The 24,229-nt window shown below is 41.1% G+C and overlaps 2 protein-coding genes across 3 annotated transcripts; both read right to left on the bottom strand.

The window, feature by feature from the left end:
• Positions 1-24,113, bottom strand: Hspa14 (heat shock protein family A (Hsp70) member 14). Of its 2 annotated transcripts, XM_027405209.2 has the most exons (14): positions 23,947-24,113; positions 22,408-22,488; positions 22,243-22,325; positions 14,368-14,416; positions 14,126-14,231; positions 12,545-12,635; positions 10,195-10,299; positions 9,224-9,385; positions 8,563-8,718; positions 6,341-6,443; positions 2,940-3,152; positions 2,313-2,486; positions 1,226-1,296; positions 1-177 (listed from the first exon to the last, which is right to left on the bottom strand). In XM_027405209.2, exons 1-14 carry the CDS (start codon positions 24,001-24,003, stop codon positions 99-101), a joined length of 1,530 nt encoding a protein of 509 aa, XP_027261010.1. In that variant the 5' UTR covers positions 24,004-24,113; the 3' UTR covers positions 1-98. The 2 variants fall into 2 exon arrangements, with proteins under 2 accessions (XP_027261010.1, XP_027261011.1); XM_027405210.1 differs by lacking the exons at positions 22,243-22,325; positions 23,947-24,113 and having other exon boundaries at positions 22,408-22,487.
• Positions 16,007-22,464, bottom strand: LOC118238601 (zinc finger and SCAN domain containing 29). The gene is made up of 4 exons (XM_035442825.1): positions 22,408-22,464; positions 22,243-22,325; positions 19,697-20,424; positions 16,007-19,204 (listed from the first exon to the last, which is right to left on the bottom strand). The coding sequence occupies exons 3-4, from the start codon at positions 20,256-20,258 to the stop codon at positions 18,681-18,683; spliced, it is 1,086 nt and encodes a 361-aa protein (XP_035298716.1). The 5' UTR covers positions 20,259-20,424; positions 22,243-22,325; positions 22,408-22,464; the 3' UTR covers positions 16,007-18,680.
• Positions 24,114-24,229: the final 116 nt, after the last annotated feature.

Raw genomic sequence — 24,229 nt, forward strand, 5'->3', positions numbered from 1 at the left:
TTCATTGAAAAAGTGTTTTATTATAAACATCACTTATACACAAAACCAAATGGTGTTGATATTATAGTTCTAAAAAACTCTTGGTTTATCTGAAACAGTTATGATGCAACCTCAACAGTGATGGCCTCACATTTTCCAGTCTCTTGGTCTGTGCATGTCACTTGTAAAGATCCATCCCTAAAGATACAAGAAATAAATTATATTTCATAAGCTTATTTATACAAACAAAAAATCACCAATTTTGAAATTGAAATTTTGAAAAGAAGTTTATTAAGATAAAGATTAAGGTCTGGAGAGATGGCTCAGAGGATAAGCGCACTGCCTGCTCATCCAGAGGTCCTGGGTTCAATTCCAGAAACCACATGGTGGTTTACAGCCATCTGTAATAAGATCTGGTGCCCTCTCTGACCTGCAGGTATATGTGTAGGCAGAACACTATATACATAAGAAATAAATACATAGGGGCTGGAGAGATGGCTCAGAGGTTAAGAGCACCGGCTGTTCTTCCAGAGGTCCTGAGTTCAATTCCCAGCAACCACATGGTGGCTCACAACCATCCGTAATGAGATCTGGTGCCTTCCATATATAGATGGAAGCAGACTGTTGTATACATAATAAATAAATAAATAAATAAATCTTAAAATAAATAAATAAAACACAAAAACCTCATTTCTTAAAAAAAAAGATTAAACATAAGTTCAGTGTCTTTAAATTGAGCATGTGCTGTTTTTAGGAGGCTCTTAAATTTCCTTCTAGACCTCAGAGACCATAGCTATATTTTCTGAAAATCTAAGATATTAAAAGCTTAAAACTTTATACAAGCTAGGATAGGTCAGGGTAAGCCCATCCCAATGAGTTCAGCATTCTTTCTAAGTATGGTTTACAGAATATACTGTTTTAAAAATCAAATGGGAAAGATTTACTTGAAATAAACAGTGGTAAGATGGCCTGGCAGTAAAGAAATGGCAACAGCTGAATTTAATTAGTAACCAATTTCCTAGACTAGCTTTTCTATTGCATAAAGAAGGGTCCATAGAAGACCCACAATGCTAACTAGCTGGTATACACTCCTAAAACAGATCTAACAGTGGAAATGGGATCCATTTCCACATTTCCACTGCTGAAGCGTTTTGACAAATGATTTGCCTAGAGTGGTAAGTTAGTCAAACTCTAATGGAACCAAGCTTCAGAGTCTTTATAATATTGGAAACAGTTAATTTTGTACCTTTTCATAGTAAGAACAGCTAATATATCACGTAATCCGTTTTCTTTTTTATCTAAATCCTGAAGTACAACCTGTTCGTGCAAAAACAAAGACGATTAGGTATTTTTTTTATTGTAAAGGATCAAAGTTTAGTATCAAAACAAACCTTTTAAAGTGAGGCAGTTTTCAACCAGCCCACCACTTAAAGAACATTCAGAGATTAGGGATTTAAGCCTTATCTCCTTCAGAGGGAGGATATATAAGACAATTAATGTATTTGTCCCTCTTTTTATGTAACATCCCATTAACATGATTGCTGCTAAGAAGTACTGTCCTCAAAAAACAAAGACTACTTGGGGGTGGGGAAGAAGTAAGCTACTTTCAACAGTAACACAGACTATGCTCCATAATATCTTCTTTGTATACTTGGAATGCTACCCATTTAAAAGAAATATACAGAATTTGGGGGTTACATTTGTTAGTAAGAATCGTTATGAAAATCTCTTAGTTCCTGAAAGATGGATATTCCGAAAGAGCAAATTAGGAGTTCGTCATTGCCTTCCCAAATTTTGCCAAGATCAAGTTTAATAACCTTACAAGTAAGTCACCACCCTGTGACTCATTTGGAAAAAGAGGTGAGAACAGATGGGAGCAAGGAAACAGTCTCTTTCCAACTTGGTACCACATAACTTCTGCAATATTCTTTTTAAAAAATTATCTTATTTATTTTGCATGTGCATACTCAAGCCTTGATGCATGTGGAAGTCAGAGTATAACTAGAGTCAGGTGGTTCTGTTTGAACATTATCTCATATAACACCTGGCATTTACCAAACAGCTTTATCGTCACTTTGCAGTTACCTAATTACTAAGACTGGCCAAGAGCACACACACAACAAGTGCTTTAATCACAAGATGATTTCATTCTTATTTTTTCATAACACTATCAAATGAAAGATCACCTATTTCTTATTTTTAAACAATGAATAAGAATATTACTAGACTACATCGACTTAGTATTAATGGAGATGCTAACTGAATTGACTTTTGAAGGGAAAGCTAAATATTTGCCTGTAACAAATTTGTAGTGTCCAATTTTGTCTATTTACCTGTGCAAACTTGGTCTCCTCTTTAGCAGAGTTCTTCCCCTCAGACTCATAGAGTTCAAGGCAAACGGAAGATATACTGCCAGGGGCTTGTAGGGTGTGTTGTCTTCGGGCTGGCAGAGGAGTCCCGGATGGAAACAGTACTGTGAATCTGTTGGCACCTGATTCATCGACCCCCTAGGAAGCAGGAAAACAAGATGAACACTCTGGCTTTTATCTTTACAACCGGAAATAGCTCATTACTCCTGCTGGAATGGAAAGAGATAGTCCATGCTGAGAATCTAGTAAGTAGATAGAAAAACCACACACAATTCCACCTCCTTTTGTTTAATTACACAGACACATCACTCTCTCTCCAGATGCTAAAAGCTGGTGTTTAAAAATTGTACTTTCATTTTCTTAGGAAATTAACATGTTCCATAGACACTAAATGAAACAACATAAAGAACCCGTAAAAATATAATTACTATTCTAAATTTATAGTCCTTACTGTGCTTATTACACATTACAATGTAAGTGAAAACTTACAGCAACTAATTTGTAGTAACTCTTTGGAAATGCATAGAAAGTAAGTACACCTTAACTAAAATAGCCTTGACTGAGCAAGAGAGACACTCATCCCCTAGTTACCTTAACTAAAATATCCTTGGCTGAACACTCTATCATGAGAGAGTCATCCACTGAAGCACTCTCTTTCCCAACAAGAATCCCGGCTTCTATGGCTGCACCAATAGGGATGACCTCATCTGGGGGGATGGAGTTGAGAAGCTCCACAGCTGGGAAGAGATCTTTAATCAGCTGCTGCAGCCTTGGGATTCTTGAAGACCCACCACACAGTACAACCTAAAACAGGAAGAGGAATACCATAAGCCACCTGGAACACACGAGACCTTGTTTGACATATTATGTTACCTAACACCTAACATACAAATGCAGTTAACCTATCCTTTACTCTCAACAAATTTAAAATATAGAACCACACTATAAAATACAGTACAGAAATATATAGTGAGCTTATGATTAATATGCTACAAAGTTTAATTATGAAGTCAACTGAACAGGAAGAATTAACAGTGTGTACTAGCCCAACACTTTGTTTGTTTGGGGTTTTTTTGTTTGGTTGTTTGGTTTTTTGTTTGTTTGTTTGTTTTTCGAGATGGGGGTTTCTCTGTGTAGCTTTGGAGCCTCTCCTAGCACTCACTCTGTAGACAAGGTTAGCCTTGAACTCACAGAGATCCACCTGCCTCTGCCTCCCAAGTGCTGGGATTAATGGCGTGCACTGCCGTTGCCCAGCCTATCCCAATACTTTATAAGAAATGTTTATGTACATCTACATCATTTTTGTATTCTGTATTACTAATCTCTCCTTAAGAGAAATTTACTATAGATTTTTGCCTCTACAATGGAAAAATAACAAGGACCTTGAGAAAAAGGATGCTTTATGTTTGTACAAACTATAGTCTAAGCTCTCAGTACGCTATCTGACTAATTCTCATCTCTGGACAGCTTAATGTAAAAGTACTCCTTTGAAAAGCCCTGGGTTTCTCCTTCATTCATCCAATCAGCACCCGAGACTCTGGACATGCAGGATGCTGAGCAAACACAAGTCTTAGCCAAGTTACCCATGCACTGCTAACTTCTTTAATAATCTTTTAATGGATGCGCTTAAAGTTGGATGTGACAGAAAAGGGCATTAGAACTAGTTAGTTAGAACAACTAGCTCTTGAACATGTGGTAAGAGACAAGGGGTACCATGCCAATCTTCAGGCAAAGGTGTGAGAAATACCAGGTTTTCTTTTTCCTTCCTTCCTTTCCTTCTTCCCTCCCTCTCTCCCTTCCTTCCTTCCTTCCTTTCCTTCTTCCCTTCCACCCTCCCTCCCTCTCCTCCTCTCTCTCTCTCTCTCTCTCTCTCTCTCTCTCTCTCTCTCTCTCTCTCTCTCTTTCTAAATGGGTTTGCCTTTAGGAAGGAAATATTTTCCTGACATTTATGATGCTATTAAATACCCACAGAACAGAAATGTAGAATTTCTTTTAAAAAGTCTCATACTTAACAAAAGGTTATATTACTAAACTGTAAGTTAACCTCCCCCCATCTGGAAAATTTGTTTTTTTATCATTCATTTTAGGATGAAAAGTACAGTGTCACTATGACAGTAAAGAGTAGGTTTTAGTCTAAATAAGTTAATCTGAGTCTTAGAAATGAGACTTCTTCTGCCAACTTAATATTTGAATAGAAAATAGTTTTCATTTATATTGTAATTTGTAAATACACCTTCTGTACTGTTAATTGTCTTCAGGGGGTGAGGGAAGTCTGGACTTGGTGGGGGGTTTCATGTAGCCCACGCTCATTGTGAACTCTATATATGCAATCAAGTATGATCTTGAACGCCTAGTTCTCCAGTATTAGAATTACCATACGCACTACACTATACATGGCGCTAATTATCTGTTCTTACTACTAGTTTTTAGTGTTTTATAAAATAAAAACACCTGAAAATGTAGATAGTGCCTGCCTGTTAGTGCTTTTGTGGATTAAATGTTTAATGCCTATAAAGCCCAATCACCAGTCTCCTTTCCCCAAAGAGGACTGGCCACTGTACTGTCAGGCCTGTCTAGGAGCCAACGGTATACTGTCATACCACACACTTCTAAGCAGAAGCACGAGAGGTAGCATATGTTCTCAAATGTTTGTCCTCTCCTACACCTCCACTGAGTGGGAACTGCACCTCGCTGCTTCTTTAACCTATGTCCTGTGTGAAGCCAGGGGAAGAGCCTCAAGCGGAGAGCTGCAGCCACTGTCTGCTACTCACATGCAACCTGGGCAAGACACCCTGCTTGCTCTAGAAAAGCACTCAGAGTGGAGATCTTACTGCGCTAAGGGCAACAGAAGACAGACACACGATTTTCAGTTCTCAAGGCCTGTGTGCCCACAGCAACAGTCTAGAGCTTAAGACTATTCTACCTCAACTCAAGCAATTCAGAGTTGAACTGTAGTGGCAACTAGATGACAGAGCCCCATGACAAATGAAGGGAACTGACATTAACTGATCATCCACAGTATGCTTTGGACTGTTTACTGTTACGGTTCCCAAGAACCCTCAGAATCAGTCACACTACTTATTCCTATGGTATACTGCCACTCTCTTATAAGAAAGTAAGGTGCAGACAATGAAGCTGCAATCGTGCAGCTCTTCCTCTGAATTGAAGCAGTGCCCCAGAGGGAAGCCATAAATTCAGGAAGCTGCCAGTGATGGTGGCTCATGCCTTTAATCCCAGCACTTGGGGGGCAGAGGCAGGAGGAGCTCTGTGAGTTTGAAGCCAACCTGGTCTACAGGGCGAGTTCTAAGACAGGCTCCAAAGCCACAGAGAAACCCTGTCTCAAAAAACCAAAACAAACAAAGCCCCCCCAAAACAAACAACAACAACACTAACTCAGGAAGCTAAGGAAACTTCCTAAGCTCCGAGGAATCCAGACCCACAAGGCCCACCCCTAGGTTGTAGAGTAACAGTTGCTGGGGACAGCATGCAGTGTGTGGGGGCTGCCTCCAGGGAGGCAGAGATGTCTGTCATCCATGCTGCTGGGCTTTCCCATGACGCGGCTGCCCAGGAGTTATGTTTTTGCAAGTCATCCCCCCAATTCAGGAATCCTACTCGGTTAAATCTTGCTTCTATTCCTCACTAACCTCAAGATCTTCAAGAGGTCACTTCAGTTCTGGACTTGAGTGTCTCAACCTAACAAATTGGGACAGTGCCTACCTCAGAGCTGATGGTTAGTGGTCAACAAACATGTACCTGGCACACAGACACACTTCAGTAGCTATCTATCTGTCTCACATATAAATAAACATATATTGGAAGGGAAGAAGTCTGTTTTTGTGTGTGTGTGAGGAGACAATATACACATAACATGTGAATTCATCAGATCATAATTATTAACAAAAGTTGTGAAACAGGTATTTTTCTACACCATTATTCTCTAAGTTTTAAATCTGAAATTGCCCCTAAAACAGATAAGGTGAGGATAGAGTTACCTTGTTAATATCATCCGCTGTGAATCCACTCTGACGTAGGAGTTCTCGGACTGCTTCTATACATTTGTTGAAAAGTGGAGAGCAAAGAAGCTCAAACCTTGCTCTGCGCGCAGATGTGAACATGGGAACAGAGGGGGCAGAGCAAAAAGGCTTTAGTGCAGTGTGACTTCTCAGTAGAGGAATGCCTATCTCCTAAGAATGGCTTTGCAAGTTACTAAACTGTATGTGTCTCCATCCTTCCAAGTTAGTCCCCTACACATCTGATGATATTTAATATCCAATTCAAAGGGAGAGCTATCATGGCTGACCCATAAGTGTCCAAAAAATAGCTAAGAAGATGCACAAATACATGGCATATCCACAATAAATCCATTGACCCTAACAAAACCGCCACATCTGGATCACTTTGCATTTTTCACACATCCAAGCTTTAACAATTATTCCTAGTTACTTCCTGTTATAGCCTGAGGTCATGTTAGAAGACTATTCAGTCTGTACTAAGAGTTGTTGAGACAACTTCCTCACTAAGAAAGTTGTATACTGACATGTAATTATTGAGAAGATTCACTCCATAAGAACTGTACTTCCCCATTTCATAGTAAACTTTTTAAAATTAAGTTACAATATTTTATTAATGAATAACAACAAAAACTCAGAAATCTCCATTAAACCATGCCAAAAGTGGCAGTTTGCTTCTTTAATCCCCATGTATTGAATTTCTTTTACATTTATTTGTACACGTGTACATGGTGCATATGTAAAGATAGAGGATAAGTTAGAGGAGTTGATTCTCTTCCTCCATCATGAGGGTTTCAGGGATTGAACTCAGATCATCAGGTACCTTTACCTGCTGAGCCATCTCGATGACCTACATTTAACTTCTTAAATGTAGGGAAATGATTTAAATTTTCTTACCTACAAAAACTAAATATACTTCATGGTTGAAATCTTTGAGATAAATTCCTTAATGTAAAATGACAAATTTCATTTCCTTTTTACATGGTTATGAATAAGCAAGCACACACTCAGTATTTGAAGACTTGGCACTAAGGCACTCTGGAAATAGAAACAACGTGAAGATTCTCCACCTCAAGAGACTCAATGCACTTTAACACATTTTCTGTCCTTTGGGCTGTGCTAAAGAGCCACTAACCACAAAGGCTCCCAAAGAACAGTGTTTTTTAATGTTTCCCTTTGCACAATATGACTTCAGTTTAAACATCATGGGCAGGATTTTCAGAAAAGCCAACTGAAGGGAAGCGCCTCAATTATGAGACAAAAATGGAGAAGGTGCCCCAAACCAGTCAAGAGAATCCTAAAAATACAACTCAGGAAGCCGGGTAACTCCAACTGTGCTTTAAAGTAGTATGTTGTCAGAATGCTGAGAAATTGCAACAGGCTAACTAGAGTTATTGTTAAATGCACGCAATGTGAGAGGCAGGGGTAGCATCCAATCATCTCGATAAAGGTGCAATCACTTGTAGGCAATGCCTTGCAACATATAAAAGACATGGTATTAAAAGCTATTTTATGCACATTAAATCTGTTTTTATTAAACGTCACAAACATGATTAAAGTATAAAATATTGGTTAGGGATGTTGCTTAGTTGGCAGAGTGCTTGCTTAGCATGTATGACGTCCTAGGCTCCAGTAATGCACAAACTGGCATTGTGGCACATATCTGCAGCCCCAAGAAGGGGAAACAGATGCAGGAGGACCAACTTAGGTCATCCTCAGGTACTATGAGTTTGAGGCTTGCCTGGGCTATATAAAATCCAGTCTTAAAAAAAAAGGGGGGGGGGTTTGGGGAGATGGCTTAGTGGGAAATAGCACTTACTCTACAAGGGTGAGGACCTAAGTTCGAATCTCCAGCACCCATGTAACAAACTGGGCATGGCTGCATGTGCCTGTAGCCCCAGTACTAGGGAAGGTAAGGGGAGATCACAAATACTCTCCTGACAGCTCACTGGCCAGCTAGCCTAGCCAAAAGAGCAAGCACAAGACAAACGTCCATCTTCAATAAAGAGCAATAATTACAGAGCAAGGACTTTGGAATCAAAATGTAACAACTATTTAGTTTGATAAAAATAAACCCCAAATCTGGACAATGAAGTTCCCTCACTACAGACAACCAAGGAAAAAAAGAAAAGCTGTACATTGGAAAATTACACACACGAGATGCTCCCAGAATGTCTGAACTTTCTTTCGTGTATCAGTTTTACCTGGACACGTTGCAATCAAAATCTTGGCCTTCATACAATGAATCTACGAAACAATTGGCACTTCCTAAGGTTGACAAAGAATGTTTGGCCACTTCAGCACTGTTCATCAATTTCATCATGGCTCGGGCATTTCTTCTCACATCATGTTTGAACAACCTAAAAATGTAACATTGGAAGTTTGAAGGTCTTGGGTCATTTATAATTTAATGCCACTAAAATCTAAATACCATTACATCAATAATGAGTTAATCAAATACTAGTAATGTGGCTTCTAATGCTATTAAACTTTTCTAAGTGGACTGTCTGGGTCCTTCCAGGAAAAATAACCCATTTTTATTTTTGAATGGCTGTATTGTGTACTTTGATATAAGAGTCTATGGCAGGTGCGACACCTTTACAATCACCACACCATCACTGTGTATGGTATGAGCCAACTGCTGATACTGACAGCTCAAGGTGCTGGGACTGAAGAGACAGCTCAGCCATTAACAGTACATTATACCAGAGTATTATACAAGAGGCCGAGTCACCTCTCCAGCCACATAAATAAATCTTAAAAAGAGAAAGGAAAGGGAAAGAAAAAGAAAGAAAAGTTTCAATTAGGGAAAACTAAACCAAGCCCCTGAAGAGAAGCCTCAGTCACAGTGAACTGGGCACTCACCTCTGGAACTCCGAAGCCAGATACTGGGCTAAGGTTTCTGTGAAATGTGCACCCCCTATGTCATCACTGCTGCTTGTTGAAAGAACCCGATACATCCCACTGTTGACTTCCATGACACTGAGGGATAAGGATGTTCCTCCAAGCTTAAATACCAAAACATTGCTTCAAGGAAAAAACAAAACAAAAAACAACTCGTCAGAGAACCACAACATTTTGAAGCCACTAGTTTGACTCTGTTTATTTTACCAAAGGAAAATTTAGAGCTGGCATGGGCCATCGGCTGTCTCTAGTCACCAGTGTTGAAGTCAGCCTTGAACACACATTTCTGAAACTAAATCAATGCTCCTTTCAGCCAGCCATGCTGGAGAAACTATTTTTTCTGAGAGACTAGACTTCAAAACACAAACTTTTCAAAGTAAATCAAACAAGGGGTTCAAATCAAACAAGGGGTTCATGATTATTCTGAATCAGAATAGAATCAAGTACGGAAATCCTGTTGCTATTACACAAGTTACTATGACATAGTCCTCGGATCCAAATCACAAGGACACTAGAAGTCAACTCCCTATTTCTGGTATATCAGAATTCATAATTTTTAATGTTTTTATATTAATCTGGTTTACCTTAAAATAATTTCCTAGTGATTTAAACACATTAGTTTCTCTAACCATGAGAAATTTGAACAGGATCCAACAATTTGGAAAGGTTAGCACTGCATCGAAACTGGAAGTGTGGTAAGATTCATAGTGCTCTACTATCAGTTGGAAACTGGATCTGTCTATAATTATCTAGTTTCTACAACAAAATGAGGGTATCAGGAGGACTCTCAGCTTCCGATTCCCTGCTTTCTCTGCAGCTCCTCCTCAGCTGCTCAGAACTAGTGAGGTGGGTTCATGTGTCTTTCCTCTATAAAGGTCAGCACCAAGCTGATGGACATATAATGAGTTGAAAACTCCAGATATCGTATTTACCTCTTCCCGGTAGGGCAGTCTTGTCCAATCCCATAAGCAAGAAGAGCTGCAGACGGCTCGTGTATTAGTCGCAACACATTAAATCCAGCGGCTCCAGCTGCTTCTCTGGGAACAATTTGCTCTCAATTAATTTCATATCACATGCTCAGCCCTACCCTTGTAGCTATGCTCTGTTGCAAGGTTCATGCACTAGCAAATGATACTCCACTAGACAGTACCAGAAGTAGAGCATTGAAAAAGAAATGACTCAAATTCACATTCTGTTTAAAAATACACTGCTCAGAGCTTGTTTTCTCAATAAAATAGTTTGCACTTACTTTGAATAAGAAAAAAAAAAAAAAAAAACTGTCAGGACTCGGGGGTGGCTCAGTCAGTAAACAGGCCTGCCACACTGTAGGGAGACACACCTCCTAAGGGCTGGCTACAGGTGTGCCCAACTACACCCTGACATCACCTGATGATGTGTGAGATGTTTTAAAGGGATAGACAAGGCACATGGTCTCTCTCTTTCCTTGCTGCCTTGACACGCTCTATCTTCCTGTTGGTTGGCATTTACCTATTAAAAGTTATCCTGACCTTACGGACTACGCATTAGTTATTCACCTTGAAACCACACAGGCACGAGGATCTGTGTTTGAATCCCCAGCACCCACAAACATACAAGTGTGGTGGCCTGTGTCTGTAACCATGGTGCTGGGACAGGGTGAGTGTTGAGTGCATACATGTATCCAACTGTGGCAGGGGACAGGACAGGATCCTTGGAGCTTGATAACCAGGCTGCCCAGGCATATGGATGAGTGTCAAGTTTAATGAGAATCTCTGTCTCAAGATGGGGTGAAAAGTGGCTGAAGAAGATACCTAATCAGGACCTCTGACCTCCAAAGGTACCGGCAAACACATATGCACCACACACATGCAGATACACACAAAAAAGGAGAAAGAAATGGAAAAAGATAGTTCTCAAATATATGTTAAAATAAAGTTCACTTCTTCTGGGAGTCTCTGGGCTCTGAAAGTCTAGGATGGGTACCTTGCCTCCATACAGTTCACAACATGCCCCTTTGAAGGAAGGACCACATTATATAATTAGAGTTAATTCTGATGTTAGAGCCACATCTCATCCGTCTCTATATACTCTACTGGACTACAATGTACCTTAGGAGGTAAAAGAAATCAGTAATTTTTTAACTGAATGAAGAAAGCCGATCAATCCCCATGATTGCAAATTTTAGGAAGTGATAACAATGTCTAAAACATCACGGAATGTCCCAATTTCTTTTTTTAAAAAATATTTATTATGTATACAGTATTCTGCCTGCATGTTGCCTGCAGGCCAGAAGACAGCACCAGATCTCATTACAGATGGTTGTGAGCCATCATGTGGTTGCTGGGAATTGAACTCAGGACCTCTGGAAGAGCAGTCAGTGCTCTTAACCACTGAGCCATCTCTCTAGCCCCCTCTCCCCCCACTCATTTCTTTACTCTGGGCCCAAAAGCAAATTTCTCTGCTTGCCAAAACACAGGTAGAACTCTACTAAGTACAATAAGAGCACCCATACTCATGAATTGCATCTCATGACACTTGTGAGGAACAAATCTAACTCTTTTTGTTTAGATCTTAAGAACTAAGATAAATACTTGTCTGGTCCCCAAAAAATCCTTTCCCCAAAGTCTGGTGTTTATACAGAAGTAAGTATCCCTGCCTGCTAAAAGGAAGCACTGTCCTTACCCCTGGCAGAAGGGACCTCTGGCTCTTCCATTAACACACTCCTGTGGTGCCTATTAGCATATCCAGGTCTATGGCAGCTTCTAAACTCCTTCAGTCTCCACTCACAAGTACCTGTTATACACTTCAAAGTCCTCTACCCCAGCTTACAGGTTCCAAACCGTCCTCCCAGGCACTGGATCCTTTAAAGCCTTGGAACACCCCCTTCCCCATTCCTGCCCCCTGCTTCCCTGAGAGACAGTCTTGGCAGTTTGGAATAAACTTACCCCTTTTACCCATGGAGCAGCTAGTTTGGTTTCTTTACTGTGCCCATTTTATTCAATAATCACCCCCTTTTTTTTTTTTTTTTTTACAACATTCTTATGTATTTTCCACATAAGCTTCAGTTACATGAAACAGGCAAAGTGATTCATAACAGTTCCCAACAAAACAGCTAAAAGGGCACACAGCATCTGATACTGAATTCTTCTCTTGTGCTTCATGAAAGCAGTATGAATGACATTACCATGCAATACTTAACAAATGCCCCTGTACTGCCTAAGCTATTCCCAAATGTAACTATGTTTTTTACCGAGTACAGTTGGTATTTCTTTTAACTACCAAAGTTAAGACAGTTACACTTACCCCAGAGCAGATTTTTGCTTTTCTCCAAAATCAAATGGGACGGTAATAACTACATCGTTTGCATCTGAGCCCAGGACAGAACGTGCTGTTTCTGTACATTTGAAAGCAAACACAAACACATCACGATGGGACATGTTTTTCTGTAGTTTCCTAATTGAAGCTAAAGATTTCTTCACTAAATAGGTACCGATTCTGCCCTTGTTCACTCCCATCCTGTGGCTCTTAAGTCAAGCTGGGCTTCTTGTGGTATCATGATGGCATGTGGACACAGAACCAGGTATTTTCCAAAAAGCCCGGCTCTTCAGTCTTATTCTGAAATCTGAATTAGATTGATTCCAGGAACCAGTTCCCCAAAGACATTGAAGTAAAGGACAAAGGACGACCCCCCCCCCCGCCCCCTGCATCACCATGAGCTCAGGACATTAAAGCACTGACTGCCTTGCCTCTCTTATGATTTTTTACTTTTGTTTCTCTGGAGATGGGTTCTCTGTATAGCCCTGCTGTCCCGGAACTTACTCTGTATAAAAGGCTGGCCTCAAACTCAGAGATCCACATGCCTCTGCCTCCTGAGTGCTCGGATTAAGGCCATCACAGACAGATTTTTCACAAGATCTTAACAACTGCAAAGCTGAACTGAGCCTTGTAAGGAAGCTACACCAGAATTTCCCAAATTGTTCTATAAAGTGCCACTGACTTGCTGAGCCTTTGTGTGGAGTGGTGATAAACCACAGCGTCAATCTGCCCACATTACCACTGGGAGGACACTGTCAACCTTGAAGTTCTGAAGTTGTCACTCTGGCCCAATTCTTTTACATTACAGTTTAATGGGCTGGAATCTGCAGTGCTCCAAAGAAACATTCAACAAGTTTTTAATCTTGAAAGATCTGGAGTTCAGAATTTTGGATTAGGAATTCTTAACTGGCAGATTCTAGGTAAATATCCCCAAATTTGAAAATCTCTGAAATTTTATATACCTCTGGTCCCAGGCATTTCAGATATGAGATACTTAACCTGTCCTTACAGGAAAGATTAAGGCCAGAGCCAATTGGTAGCCAAGCAAAATCTAATTTAGATCTAACTGCTCACTGTTTTCCCCTTCAAGTCTTTTTGTTTGCTGGTGTACATGCGTGCATGTGTGCGTGCGTGTGTATGCACACAATAAGATGGCTTTAACTTGCCTAGAACTCTTCAAGTAGGATGGCCAGCCAGCAAGTCCTATGCATGCATGTGTCTCTAACTCCTCAGCACTGGGAACCACTATCCCAACTGTCTTAGGGTTAAGTTAAGGGATCATTGAAAGTTAACAGTTAGGGGCTGCAGAGGTCACTCAGTAGTTAAGAACATGTATTTTCCTTGCAGAGATCCTAAATTCAATTCTCAGCACCCACATCAAGCAACTTACAAGGGTTTCTAATTCCAGCTCCAGAGGATGCCTCTAACCTCAGGCACATATACATATAGACACATACATACAGACATATACAATTGTACATGTAAATAAATTATATATATATATATACATATATATATATATATATATGAAGTTGCAAAATAAGTTAATAGTTAAATTTTGTGCAGTACCTTTCATTTTACTGAATATCAGTCTGGCAACATCTTCTGGATTAACAAGTTTTGTTTCTTCTCCAGTATCTATTTCATAACGTAATTTCCCATTTTTCTCAATGACCTAAAAAAAATTACAATTATGCCAAATATAGAATAATTTGGAAAAAAACTTTAATTTCAGTTTAACATGGTATACCATGATCATTGGCAATTAATTACTTTGAGTAAGGGGGAGAGAGTAAAAGAACCATACTCACTGAACATTTACTTTCTGAGATGTATTTCTGAGCGTGTGGATCGGCAGGGCTGTTCATAAAGAAGTAGATACCTCAGCATTAAAAAAATTAATATTTTAGATCTGTAAGACTTAAAGAAGACTGTAGTTTTCATACCACTGAATAGATCCAAAAATATATCAATAAAATTATTAAATTGTTCAATAATAACAGAATCTTGAATTTAATGATTTACAATTATTATTCTTTGCATTTGAAAGTAACTAACTTTCTTGTTCTGACCTTGTCATATATTTTCAAATGAGTCTGAATTCGATCAATGATCTTATACCCTACACTTTCACAGCTATGATCCTGAAGACCCAACCACTGAAATACAAAGGACAAAAGGAGATTAAGACTGTAAGTAAACTCAGGGTAAAGACTTAACTCCACATTTGTTCTTTGGTTTCTATACATGAAAATTAACATCCAAAACCAAAATATTGAGCAACAGTATAGATGTTGTATATGAAAAGTTGTACCAATAGATATTATGTTAATACCCCATATAAAATACCAAATAATTGCATCTATGAAATACAAAATGGGTATGTTGCTAAGATGTTGATACCAACATATACTGTTGACACAGTTTTCAAACTTACAAACCATTCAGGCCTCATAATACCAAGTGGGAAAGTTATGTGTATTATTTCAGAGCCGTGTTCAGAGAGGGATGGTTACTTACAGGCTAATAGGGACAAGGCCAGGACTTGATCCCAGCTATACTTCAGCAGCCTTCTGCTAACACTGTAAATGACTACTCTAATTCTGTTCCTCAAAGACAGATGGGAGCTCTGATCCTTCGGTCACATAGAAACTGAAACAATGGTCTGCACCTTTCTAGTAGTCTTCTAAGGAGCTGTGGCTATTTTCTATACAAAGAATGGAAAGCTTAATACAAGTTGGAAATGAATAGTGGCCAACCGTGGGCCAGGGGCCATTTGAGAACCTTAAGCTCTGCCATCTGAGGGGACAAAAAGGGTTTAAAATAGGCTAATTTGGTCTAGAACTCTGGAATCATATGGGTTCATCTTACCTTTCTCCTATCAAGTAAAAATTAGTTGAGAAATAATTAGTACAGGTCAGAGGTAAGCTTGCCTCATGTGTCATAGCTAATTAATGATCTAACTGGCCAACAACCAGATCTACAGTGTAGGATTTTTTTTTTCCCCTCATGAAACTGCCCGGTCCTCTTGTTTTCTGAGTCATGTGGCCCTCATTCCAGATATTTTAAGGGAGGGTAGAAGGAGAGACAGAGTATCTCCAGAGTGGGATTTTTGTACCAATGTTCTAAGTTCCCCATCATTATCATGTGTTCAGAACAGAATTCAAGTTGGCTGGGAACATGTACATGTACTGGGAACATATACTGTATGTATAGTTATTAACTAATAGCGTAGGGTGATTTTCAAGGAGGGCATATATTTTACAGAAATTCATTTCCTAACTGGCATGCAAAGAGGGCCTCTTTCACCTGAGGACAGGATGCACAGGTAGCACAGGGGACAATACATACATAATGACACTACAGAGACTCACAGCTAGACACACTGAGATCAGGACGGAGGTGACAAAGGATCAGTTATCATTGGAAAGTAGTGGACAGACCCACAGCTCCACACAAGTCAAAACTTTTATTTGTTCACACCAGGATTAAGTTAGGTAACAGAAAAACAAAGGTGGTGGGAGGCTGGCATAGACAGCACCTCATTCACATTGTGGCCTTCAGGAAGTGTTGATCCTACATCACAACTTTTTTCCAGCATTGCCATGTCCACTTTCTCAAGCATCTCTTAGAGTTATCAGGACCCCTGGATTTGCCAACACCAGCACGACACGAAGTGCTGTGGAGTCTCCTTCTCCACTCCTGGTACATTCCAGTACCTACACATCTAAATGTGCATTCATCTGTGTGCTGGACCCTCACAACATCCCTGTGAGGTAGGTAGGACGGACAATTGTTAGGTCCCTCGTTAGATGAAGAACCTGAGTTACAGAATGGCGAAAGGCTTGCTGGAGGAGGTAATGGGTAGGCTGCAGCTCAGGCCTCTTTCTTGCACATGGCCTCCACCACCGCACTGTCTCCTTTAGTAGTTTGCATGTTTTCCTGCTAACTCCTCAGGACCGTGAGTTTTATTCCCTTCTTTGGGTTACTCTGCCCATTAAGGTTTTCAAAATACCTCAAATTTAACTCCACTCTGTTCCTTACCATTTCTCCCGTATCAAACAGATGCCCACCTACATACTGTCACCGTTAGATTAATATTGCACAGGTCTAAGTCTCCTTAAAGTACTTCTCTGCTTTGTTTTCTTTTGGTTTTCTTTCCAGAAAACTTATTATCTATCAGTATTAGTTTTATTTGGTTACAACAGATATGCACCTTTCCACATCATGGCCTCAAACAAGAGACAACATACACTTATATACCCACTTCAGTGAAAGAAAGGCATCTACGGATATTCAGTATGATGCTCAGAACTTTCATTCGAACATCAAGAAACATCAATACCATAGTGAGTGTCCTTAAATACAATCATAAACAGTATTTCAAACATACATTAATAGCTGCTGACTGAAAATATTATAAATAGCTCACCTCCATTTTTACCTTTACCATGTTATTTAAAATTCTAGAATTGAAATTTACTATAAAAATTATCTAATAGAAATTCCTCAACTTAAGAGATTAAAAAAAATTGAGGCACAAAAAGGGTAAGTGGTTCACCCAATGAAAACAACTGTGACAGCACTGGAGTCCAGGAGTCCTAACCAGATTCCAGTGACTTCCACAACACATAATACTCATGTAGCCAGTGTTCAATCTTACTGCAGCTTGCTCTTTGCCACCTATTCATGGTTACTGGGAGGCCCTACCATTGTTTTGTCCTTTTCTTTACAAATTTATATTTCCAGCTTCCAAGTAAGCAACTGACTGCAACCCCCACAACAAAACCTCTCAATGTACCTGCTAATTTTCTCCCAAGCTTCCTAATTGCAGAAGGGCATTTAAACCCCTAAGATTCTTACTGTGTTTTCTAAAGTACTACAAAATCCACTAGAACCAGTTGAATGAAGGCCAATAACACTGCAGGTAGTTGTCACCACCTCCCCTCAGGGATGTATTTCTGGGTGAGCGCTGGGCTTAGAGAGTTCTCTGGGAAGCAGCCTTTATCACCTCCCAACATTCTCAAAACTAAAGGGTAAACAGAGCTGCTGTCTTCCACCATACCCATTAGTCCTATGAACTCTTGTTTATATCACTTAGAAAAAAACAAAAAAAAAACAAAAAAACCAGCTACTCTGGATCTAGACTTGCCCTCAATAACATGTCAGGGCCCAAACCCAACACCAGCTAATAGAGACAAGTGCCATTAGCCACAAGCAGATTGGAAATGGACAAAGGCCAGGTTGTTACCATGGCAACCACAAATGTAAACATACAACTTATGCATCTAAAGGGGCTCAAATAATACGAAATGCATAGAATTTACTTACACTTTCTACTTTATAAAACAGTCACTATTTTACCATATAAAGTGTACCAATACGAAATGTTTACCTCCCACAGTGCCCAATTAGACCCTTACCTCTATAAAGAACGGAAACTAGTAAAATGAAGGAGACACTGGTTTGACTAAGAAAAGTGCTTGCTAGTAGGTATGTCAGAGACACAGAAGTGAACATGTAAGCCACAAGGACACAAATACAACTGGACCTAGACTAGTGACCACAGAAAGGTTCAGAACTTAAGCTCTCAATCTAAGAGGAAGACAAATTAAACTAATAAAGATTCAAGCAATGGGGTCATGGGCCACCACTACACTTCTGTATGTTGTAAATGAACATGCTTACCCCAGCCTCACCTTAGCTAAGGGCGAATGCATTAGTAACTGACATGTGTATAGTGCTTTAAAATGCTTTCACATCTATAAGCCACTTGATCCTCACAACAACCCTGTGAGGTAGGCAGGGCAGGAATGACCACTGATCCCCTCCACAGATGAGGAGACTGCTGTCGAAGTAAAGAAGATTGCCTCACACTGGTGAGGAAGCCAGGACAAGCTAGCTATTGATTTATTCCTTCTAGTTTCTGCCAGGCCACCCTTCCATCCCTCAATGGCCTTTCCATTAGTGGAGAACTTAGGGAAAGGAACTCGCTACTGTTCTGCATACTAACAGTTCATCTACTCTTTTTTCCTGAAGACACAGAAAAGAGCCAGAGTTCCAGAAGGTACTTGTTAGAAACAGACTTGTGCCAGTCTGGGAAATATAGCCATTCCACCAATTCCTAGCTTTTGGTATTTGAAATCAATCTCTGAAGCAACTTCTCAAGCCCTAGTTGGAAAGCACCAGTTGCTTCTTCTACTGCTGTTGCTAGGCGTCTGACGGCGATGACAGCATCCCTGCGCAGCTCATTAGCAGTGTCTTGTTGGGCACTGGCCTCTTCACCAATAGCAATCAGCCTGTCCAGCTTCTCTTCCTCTTTCTTGGAGAGTTCTCGTGCCAACCTCCTGTTTTCTGCCAATTCGGCCGCAATGGTCCTGGCCACCGAGCGCCTTCTTCGCCTTGCCCACCGTGGAGGGGGCTCACTGGTCAGAAGTCTATCCCCACCAGAGAGAAAAGCAACTCTGGAAGAGGAGCCTGGAGGTTGTGATGTGGAGGCTGCCCCAAGAGGATTTCGGTTGGTGTTGGTGCAGGGACTGGATTCCCCCGACATACCCAGTCTGGTCATGGGGCTGCTCTGACAGGGAGCAACTGCACCTCTGAAAAGGTGGTGGGAGCTGCTGTAGCTGGGGGTCCCTTGAGAGCACCCTGAAAAACAAAGCCACAGTGTTGCAAAGAGGACATTCCTGTTAAGGGAATGCTTGTAGCCAGCAACAGAGTTGAAGTAGGGTAGTTCTTGGGAAACTCTTTTTCCACAAGGGAATAAAAGGAAATTATTCTGTAATGTGATATTTTGGCTTCTTTAATCATCTATAAAACTGACCCTGTGAGTTCCCTAAGACCCATTCCATTTTTTCTCCCATGTACTCCTAAGTTCCCATTACAAATAATGCCCAAAGCTGGACATTATTCAGTGTTGGAGCACTTGCCTGGCATGCACAAATAATGACCAAACTAGTATGCTTTATATGTGAAGAGTTTGACGTATACATAAGGTCATTGCAAAATCCTGAAGTAGTAGAAAAAGGGGGTTTAATGAGACAGAAATCAGTTATGCTCAAGAGGGTGCCGTCCAAACTTTTAACACAATTTGGGACCAAGCGACTCTAAGCCCCAGTCCCTTTCATGCTTGGGAGTTACCTGCAACCGAGGAGTCATCCCAGGAGTCCTCAAGATCACTGGCTTCTCGAATCCGGTCACTGATTCTCAGCTGACAATCTTCATCTGATTCCTTAACTGTTTGCAAAACATGCTGATGACCAGCTGCCTGAATCCTTTTCACTTTCCGCATGTTGGTTCCCTCTTCCCCTGGGGTGTTAGAGGCCACTAAATTCTGATCACAGTGCTTGGCCCAAGCAGCAGCCTCCGTTAGGTTGTCTGGGTCAGTCACTATCTGATTTCGAAGAAGCTGATCCAGAGTATCGTAAAATGGACAGTGTGGTGGATCCCCCATACTTGTGGCATGGGCAACATAGGCCTTTAAATACAATGCCTTCAGAACTTTAAACTTGGAGCGGCACTGGCGTTCGGTGCGGCGGAAGCCTTCCTGCTGCATCCGCTTAGACACAGCCTGATAGACATCTGCATTATGATGCATAGTCTGGAGGCGTTGGATGTACTCTGCCTCGCCTAGTATGGAGAGAAGAGTTCGTGTCTCCTGTCTGGACCAACGGATGCCCGCACTGCTATTGGTGGTGGCCATACTGGGCTGGGAAAGAAGGCTACTGAAGCAAGTTCTTGGGCAGCAGGGTACAATTGTGCAGGCGTGGGTAAGTTTTGTCTGCTTTCAGCATATTTCCAGGAGCCAGCACGTTCTTTCCTCTCAGGGATAATTGCTGGGAAGCCAGGTCTGAGGAACACACTTCTGGCTGGAAGGCCACAGGGGAATGAGAGTTATAGGGAAGGTGTGAGGATCATTCTGGCAGCAAGGTAAGTAGTGCTACCTCTGTGTTAAGTCACAGAGGCATATAGCCAAGACTTTGGGAGTTCATCAACTCTCGGGAAGTGTTGGCTTAATTGCTTGGGCTAAATGTATCCAAGGCTGAGACCTGATCTGACCATGGTCTAGTTAAGTAACTAGGCCAAGGAGGGGAATGAACGGAGCATGAAAAAGTACTAGCAGGGCTGTGGTCTAGTGGTATGTCTGAGCAGTACTCGACTTTTACTAACTTTGGCTTATTTATTGTGGTGTGTTTATCTGTTAATCACCTGACTCACTACTACATTCTTGCTAAATGGATTTAACTTTCAAGGCCAGAAAAGTGAGCTTAAGCTGGTTTGCTAATACAAAGTACATAATATGATAAATGACAGTCGTGGCAGCATAAAGGAAACAAATCAAAACATCGCTGGCTTCCAGGGAATACATCTGGTAATGTTCTCTGTCTTGACTGGATCAACATTAGTGTCTGAGTGTGACACTCAGCTATAGTCTGACATGATGGCACACCAGAGAAACGGTAAACCTAATAACGTACTAGTTGCCGTTGTTTTCTCTCACACTGTACTACGGTTATCTCCAAAGGGGGATGGTCACTAAAGAAATCACTGGCTTCTCAATGACTCTGGCTTCAAGATCTATCACAATTCCCCATTTATGATACAAAAACATTAGATGCAAATTTATTTCTAATATGCTTAGCAGTACATTTTAATACTTAGTAATAACTACTAAAGCTAAAGGATATGGAGGTATAACCACCATACACAACAGATTCTGAATTCATTCCTAAATATTGTGATGTCAAGTTCACTGAACTAAACAGGCAAGAGCTAGTAGAATTAATTTGTGTATGTAAATGACATTAAATTTAACTAACAATTGTTAAATTTTAAAATCGACACAAGGAAATGTCTAATCTTTACATTCTAATTAAATGAAGCAGACCAGACACAGTGGCTCTGAGGATTAGGAGTCCTGACCTACAGGCTTATCTAATTCACCTCTTTAATTTGGAAAAGTCACAAATTCCATGTGCCTTGACTTCCCCATCTATAAACAGCAGAGGATAGTGCCCGCCCAGCCAAGTTTTTATGGGGATGTTGGGAGGATTCCATAGAATCATAGATGTGAAAGCTCTTAAAACACTGTCAAGTCCTACTACTCCAGAGAAAATGAAAAGGCCCTAATTATTATGATAATCTATAATTTGAGGAGACAGAAGTCTGGGGAAGCAAGCTTCTATAATCTTCTAATTAAAGTAACAACAGATGACTGACCTGTTTCTTAAGATATTAATTAAGCTGTTTCTCCAAAGATTACATTTGTGAGTCACTTGAAAAAGCCAGTTCCCAGAAAGTCATCAAGGGCACCCAAGGAAGAAAATCAATAGTAGCTACATAAATTATGACCAATTCAAGGAGACTTTGCAAAACTCAATCGCCATGCAGAGAAATCTTCAAATTCCAACAAGATTGTTCATGTTCACTCAGTTAAAAAATATATAAAAATACAAGATGCCCAATGTACCACTTATGAATGACACAAATGACCCAAAGTAAATGAAAGTCGGCATTCATTAATACTACCAGACCTGTTAGCAAGAATCGAATTTCTGAGCAAACCCACTGGGGTACTCTCTAAAAGACTATCATCAAATAATGGTAGTGTCTCTAGTTTCATTTTGCCTAGAACTTGCAAACATATTTCTTGATTCCCACATCTTAAAAAGTACTTTCCATCATACCTTCTGCCAAGGGTCTGCTTTACTTTCACTACTGTGCTTGACATATTTCTTATTCTACTTTGTTTTGCTGCCAGTCCAACCACCTGAAAAAGAGCAGCATTTTAACTACAATGCATGCGATTCTTCATTATCTTCAAGTACAAAAATGGGGGCAATAGAGAGTACCTGTTCATTTTCCGAGAAAGCAACGATGGCTGGTGTGACTCTATCCCCTGCATCATTTGCAACCACATCGGCCCGGCCATCCTAAAAAAAAAAAACACAAAGGTTAGTTCTCTTACACTGGAAAACAAACTCATTGAACACACCTGCAGGATTGTGGTAGAATTTTAGAAGAGCCTTTGTACTTGGCATTTAGTCCAAGTGATGGCCATTGAGGCTTTTAAGTAATCTTTTGTAAATAATCAGTGATTATTATCTGAGATTTGTGAGGTTTCCCTTCCTTTGGGAATTTCAGAGCCTTTGCATGATCTCAGTCACAAGGAATTCTTGCAATGGATGAGAATCGCTTAGGTAATGGTTCCTCCGACAACTCCTAGATAAGAGGTTTTGGTATTCCGAAATTGATTTGCTAAAAGGCTTTTGTCTAATAATCATTAAAAAGCTTCTGCAAGGCTATGGGGGTTCAGTCCTGAGACTGGTCCACCCTTCTGCTCATAAAGCCTTATTACATACTGCAGTGCCTCTCTTTCTTCTATTCTGCTTAACTCAGAACACCGACAGCAGGTTACTTTGGCATTTATGCCAGTGTTACTTTGCCATCTATGTGGAAAGAAAAAAAGGTATAGCAATCTTTTAACTGCCACTATTAGTTTCAAGGCTTCTACTCCTTTCATTTCTTTTTCTGGTTAGTTCTGCACAGTAAACTGAATCAAACATGAACATCCTATAAACGATAACTAAGTATTGTTACACATGACTCTCCCACAAATACACCTTTCCCCCCTACTTTTCTACAGTAATCCCTTGGGTCTTTCCTTATAAATCATGTAAAGCTTAAACACGGAGCTAGAAATGGGTAAATTCTTTGTCATTGTTCTTTCTGCCTCGTTATTCAGGAGAAAGATGTCACAGCTCCTTGTCAAGTTCTCAGTTCCAGAACCATCAAGTGTGTACAGTAGTATCAATTCTTAACTAGGTACCCTTCACCAGGCTGCAGTTCCACATTGCTTCTGGTTGCCCAAAAATTCCAAAGACCACCCACCTCCGGGAATCCCGAGCCCGTGACGTCACCGTGACCTCGGGGAATCTGCGGTCAGTTGTCACTAAGTGGCATCCTGGGGATCCTGACATCCAGGCTTGTTCTGGGCATCTTTATAAGAACGATTTCCCTCCACCCCGGGGACTCCTCCAGGCATCCTGGGGGCCGTGACATCTTCTCAAACCCTCTGGTCATTCTATGGCCACGGCCTCCTAAGTGCACCCTGCAGATTTGAGGTCCCGGGGACTCCTCTGGGTAACCCATGTCCTTTCTGTCCCTGGAACCTCAAAGGAGACAGCAGCCCGGAGGTCCCAGGAGGGAATTCCGGAGTGCCCGAGATCCCTCCTGCATCCACCCTCCACGCAGCGGGCTTGGCTGTGAAGGGCGAGCGGAGAAGCCGCAACATCGCCACTTGCTCCTACACAAGGTTCCCGGGCCGATGACCCGGAGCCCAGAGAACCGTGTGGCCGCCACGAGACCAGGAGGCAGCTTCGCAGTCTCACCTTGTAGACAGCCACACAGGCCGATGTGCAGCCCAGGTGCACACCGATCGCCGCCATGGGGCGGCGGAGACCACGGCAGCTCAACGAGGGACCCTTCAGCAGCCAGAGACAGCCTCCTTCCTCCGAGCAAGCCCGTCAGGCACTGCGGAGACTTCACGTTCCCGCCCGCCTACTGCGTGCGGTCTGCTGCGCCGGCCTCCCGAATCGCGGCCAATCAGCGTAGCGATCCTGCCTTCCTCCCAGAACTTAGCCAATGACTTTAGCGCATCACTCCGCGCTCCTT

This window comes from Cricetulus griseus, chromosome 3 (assembly GCF_003668045.3).
Source record: "Cricetulus griseus strain 17A/GY chromosome 3, alternate assembly CriGri-PICRH-1.0, whole genome shotgun sequence".
NCBI classification, from domain to species: domain Eukaryota; kingdom Metazoa; phylum Chordata; class Mammalia; order Rodentia; family Cricetidae; genus Cricetulus; species Cricetulus griseus.

Bases quoted from the DNA above. Each gene is read 5' to 3' on its own strand.
- LOC118238601 (XM_035442825.1), bottom strand. From the start codon at position 20,258: ATGGCCACCACCAATAGCAGTGCGGGCATCCGTTGGTCCAGACAGGAG. The intron at 19,205-19,696 runs GTAACTCCCAAG...TTTGTTTTTCAG, and splicing joins GGATGACTCCTCGGTTGCAG to GGTGCTCTCAAGGGACCCCC.
- Hspa14 (XM_027405209.2), bottom strand. From the start codon at position 24,003: ATGGCGGCGATCGGTGTGCACCTGGGCTGCACATCGGCCTGTGTGGCT. The intron at 10,300-12,544 runs GTAAGTGTAACT...AATTGTTCCCAG, and splicing joins AAGCAAAAATCTGCTCTGGG to AGAAGCAGCTGGAGCCGCTG. The intron at 2,487-2,939 runs GTAACTAGGGGA...CCTGCTTCCTAG, and splicing joins CCAAGGATATTTTAGTTAAG to GGGGTCGATGAATCAGGTGC.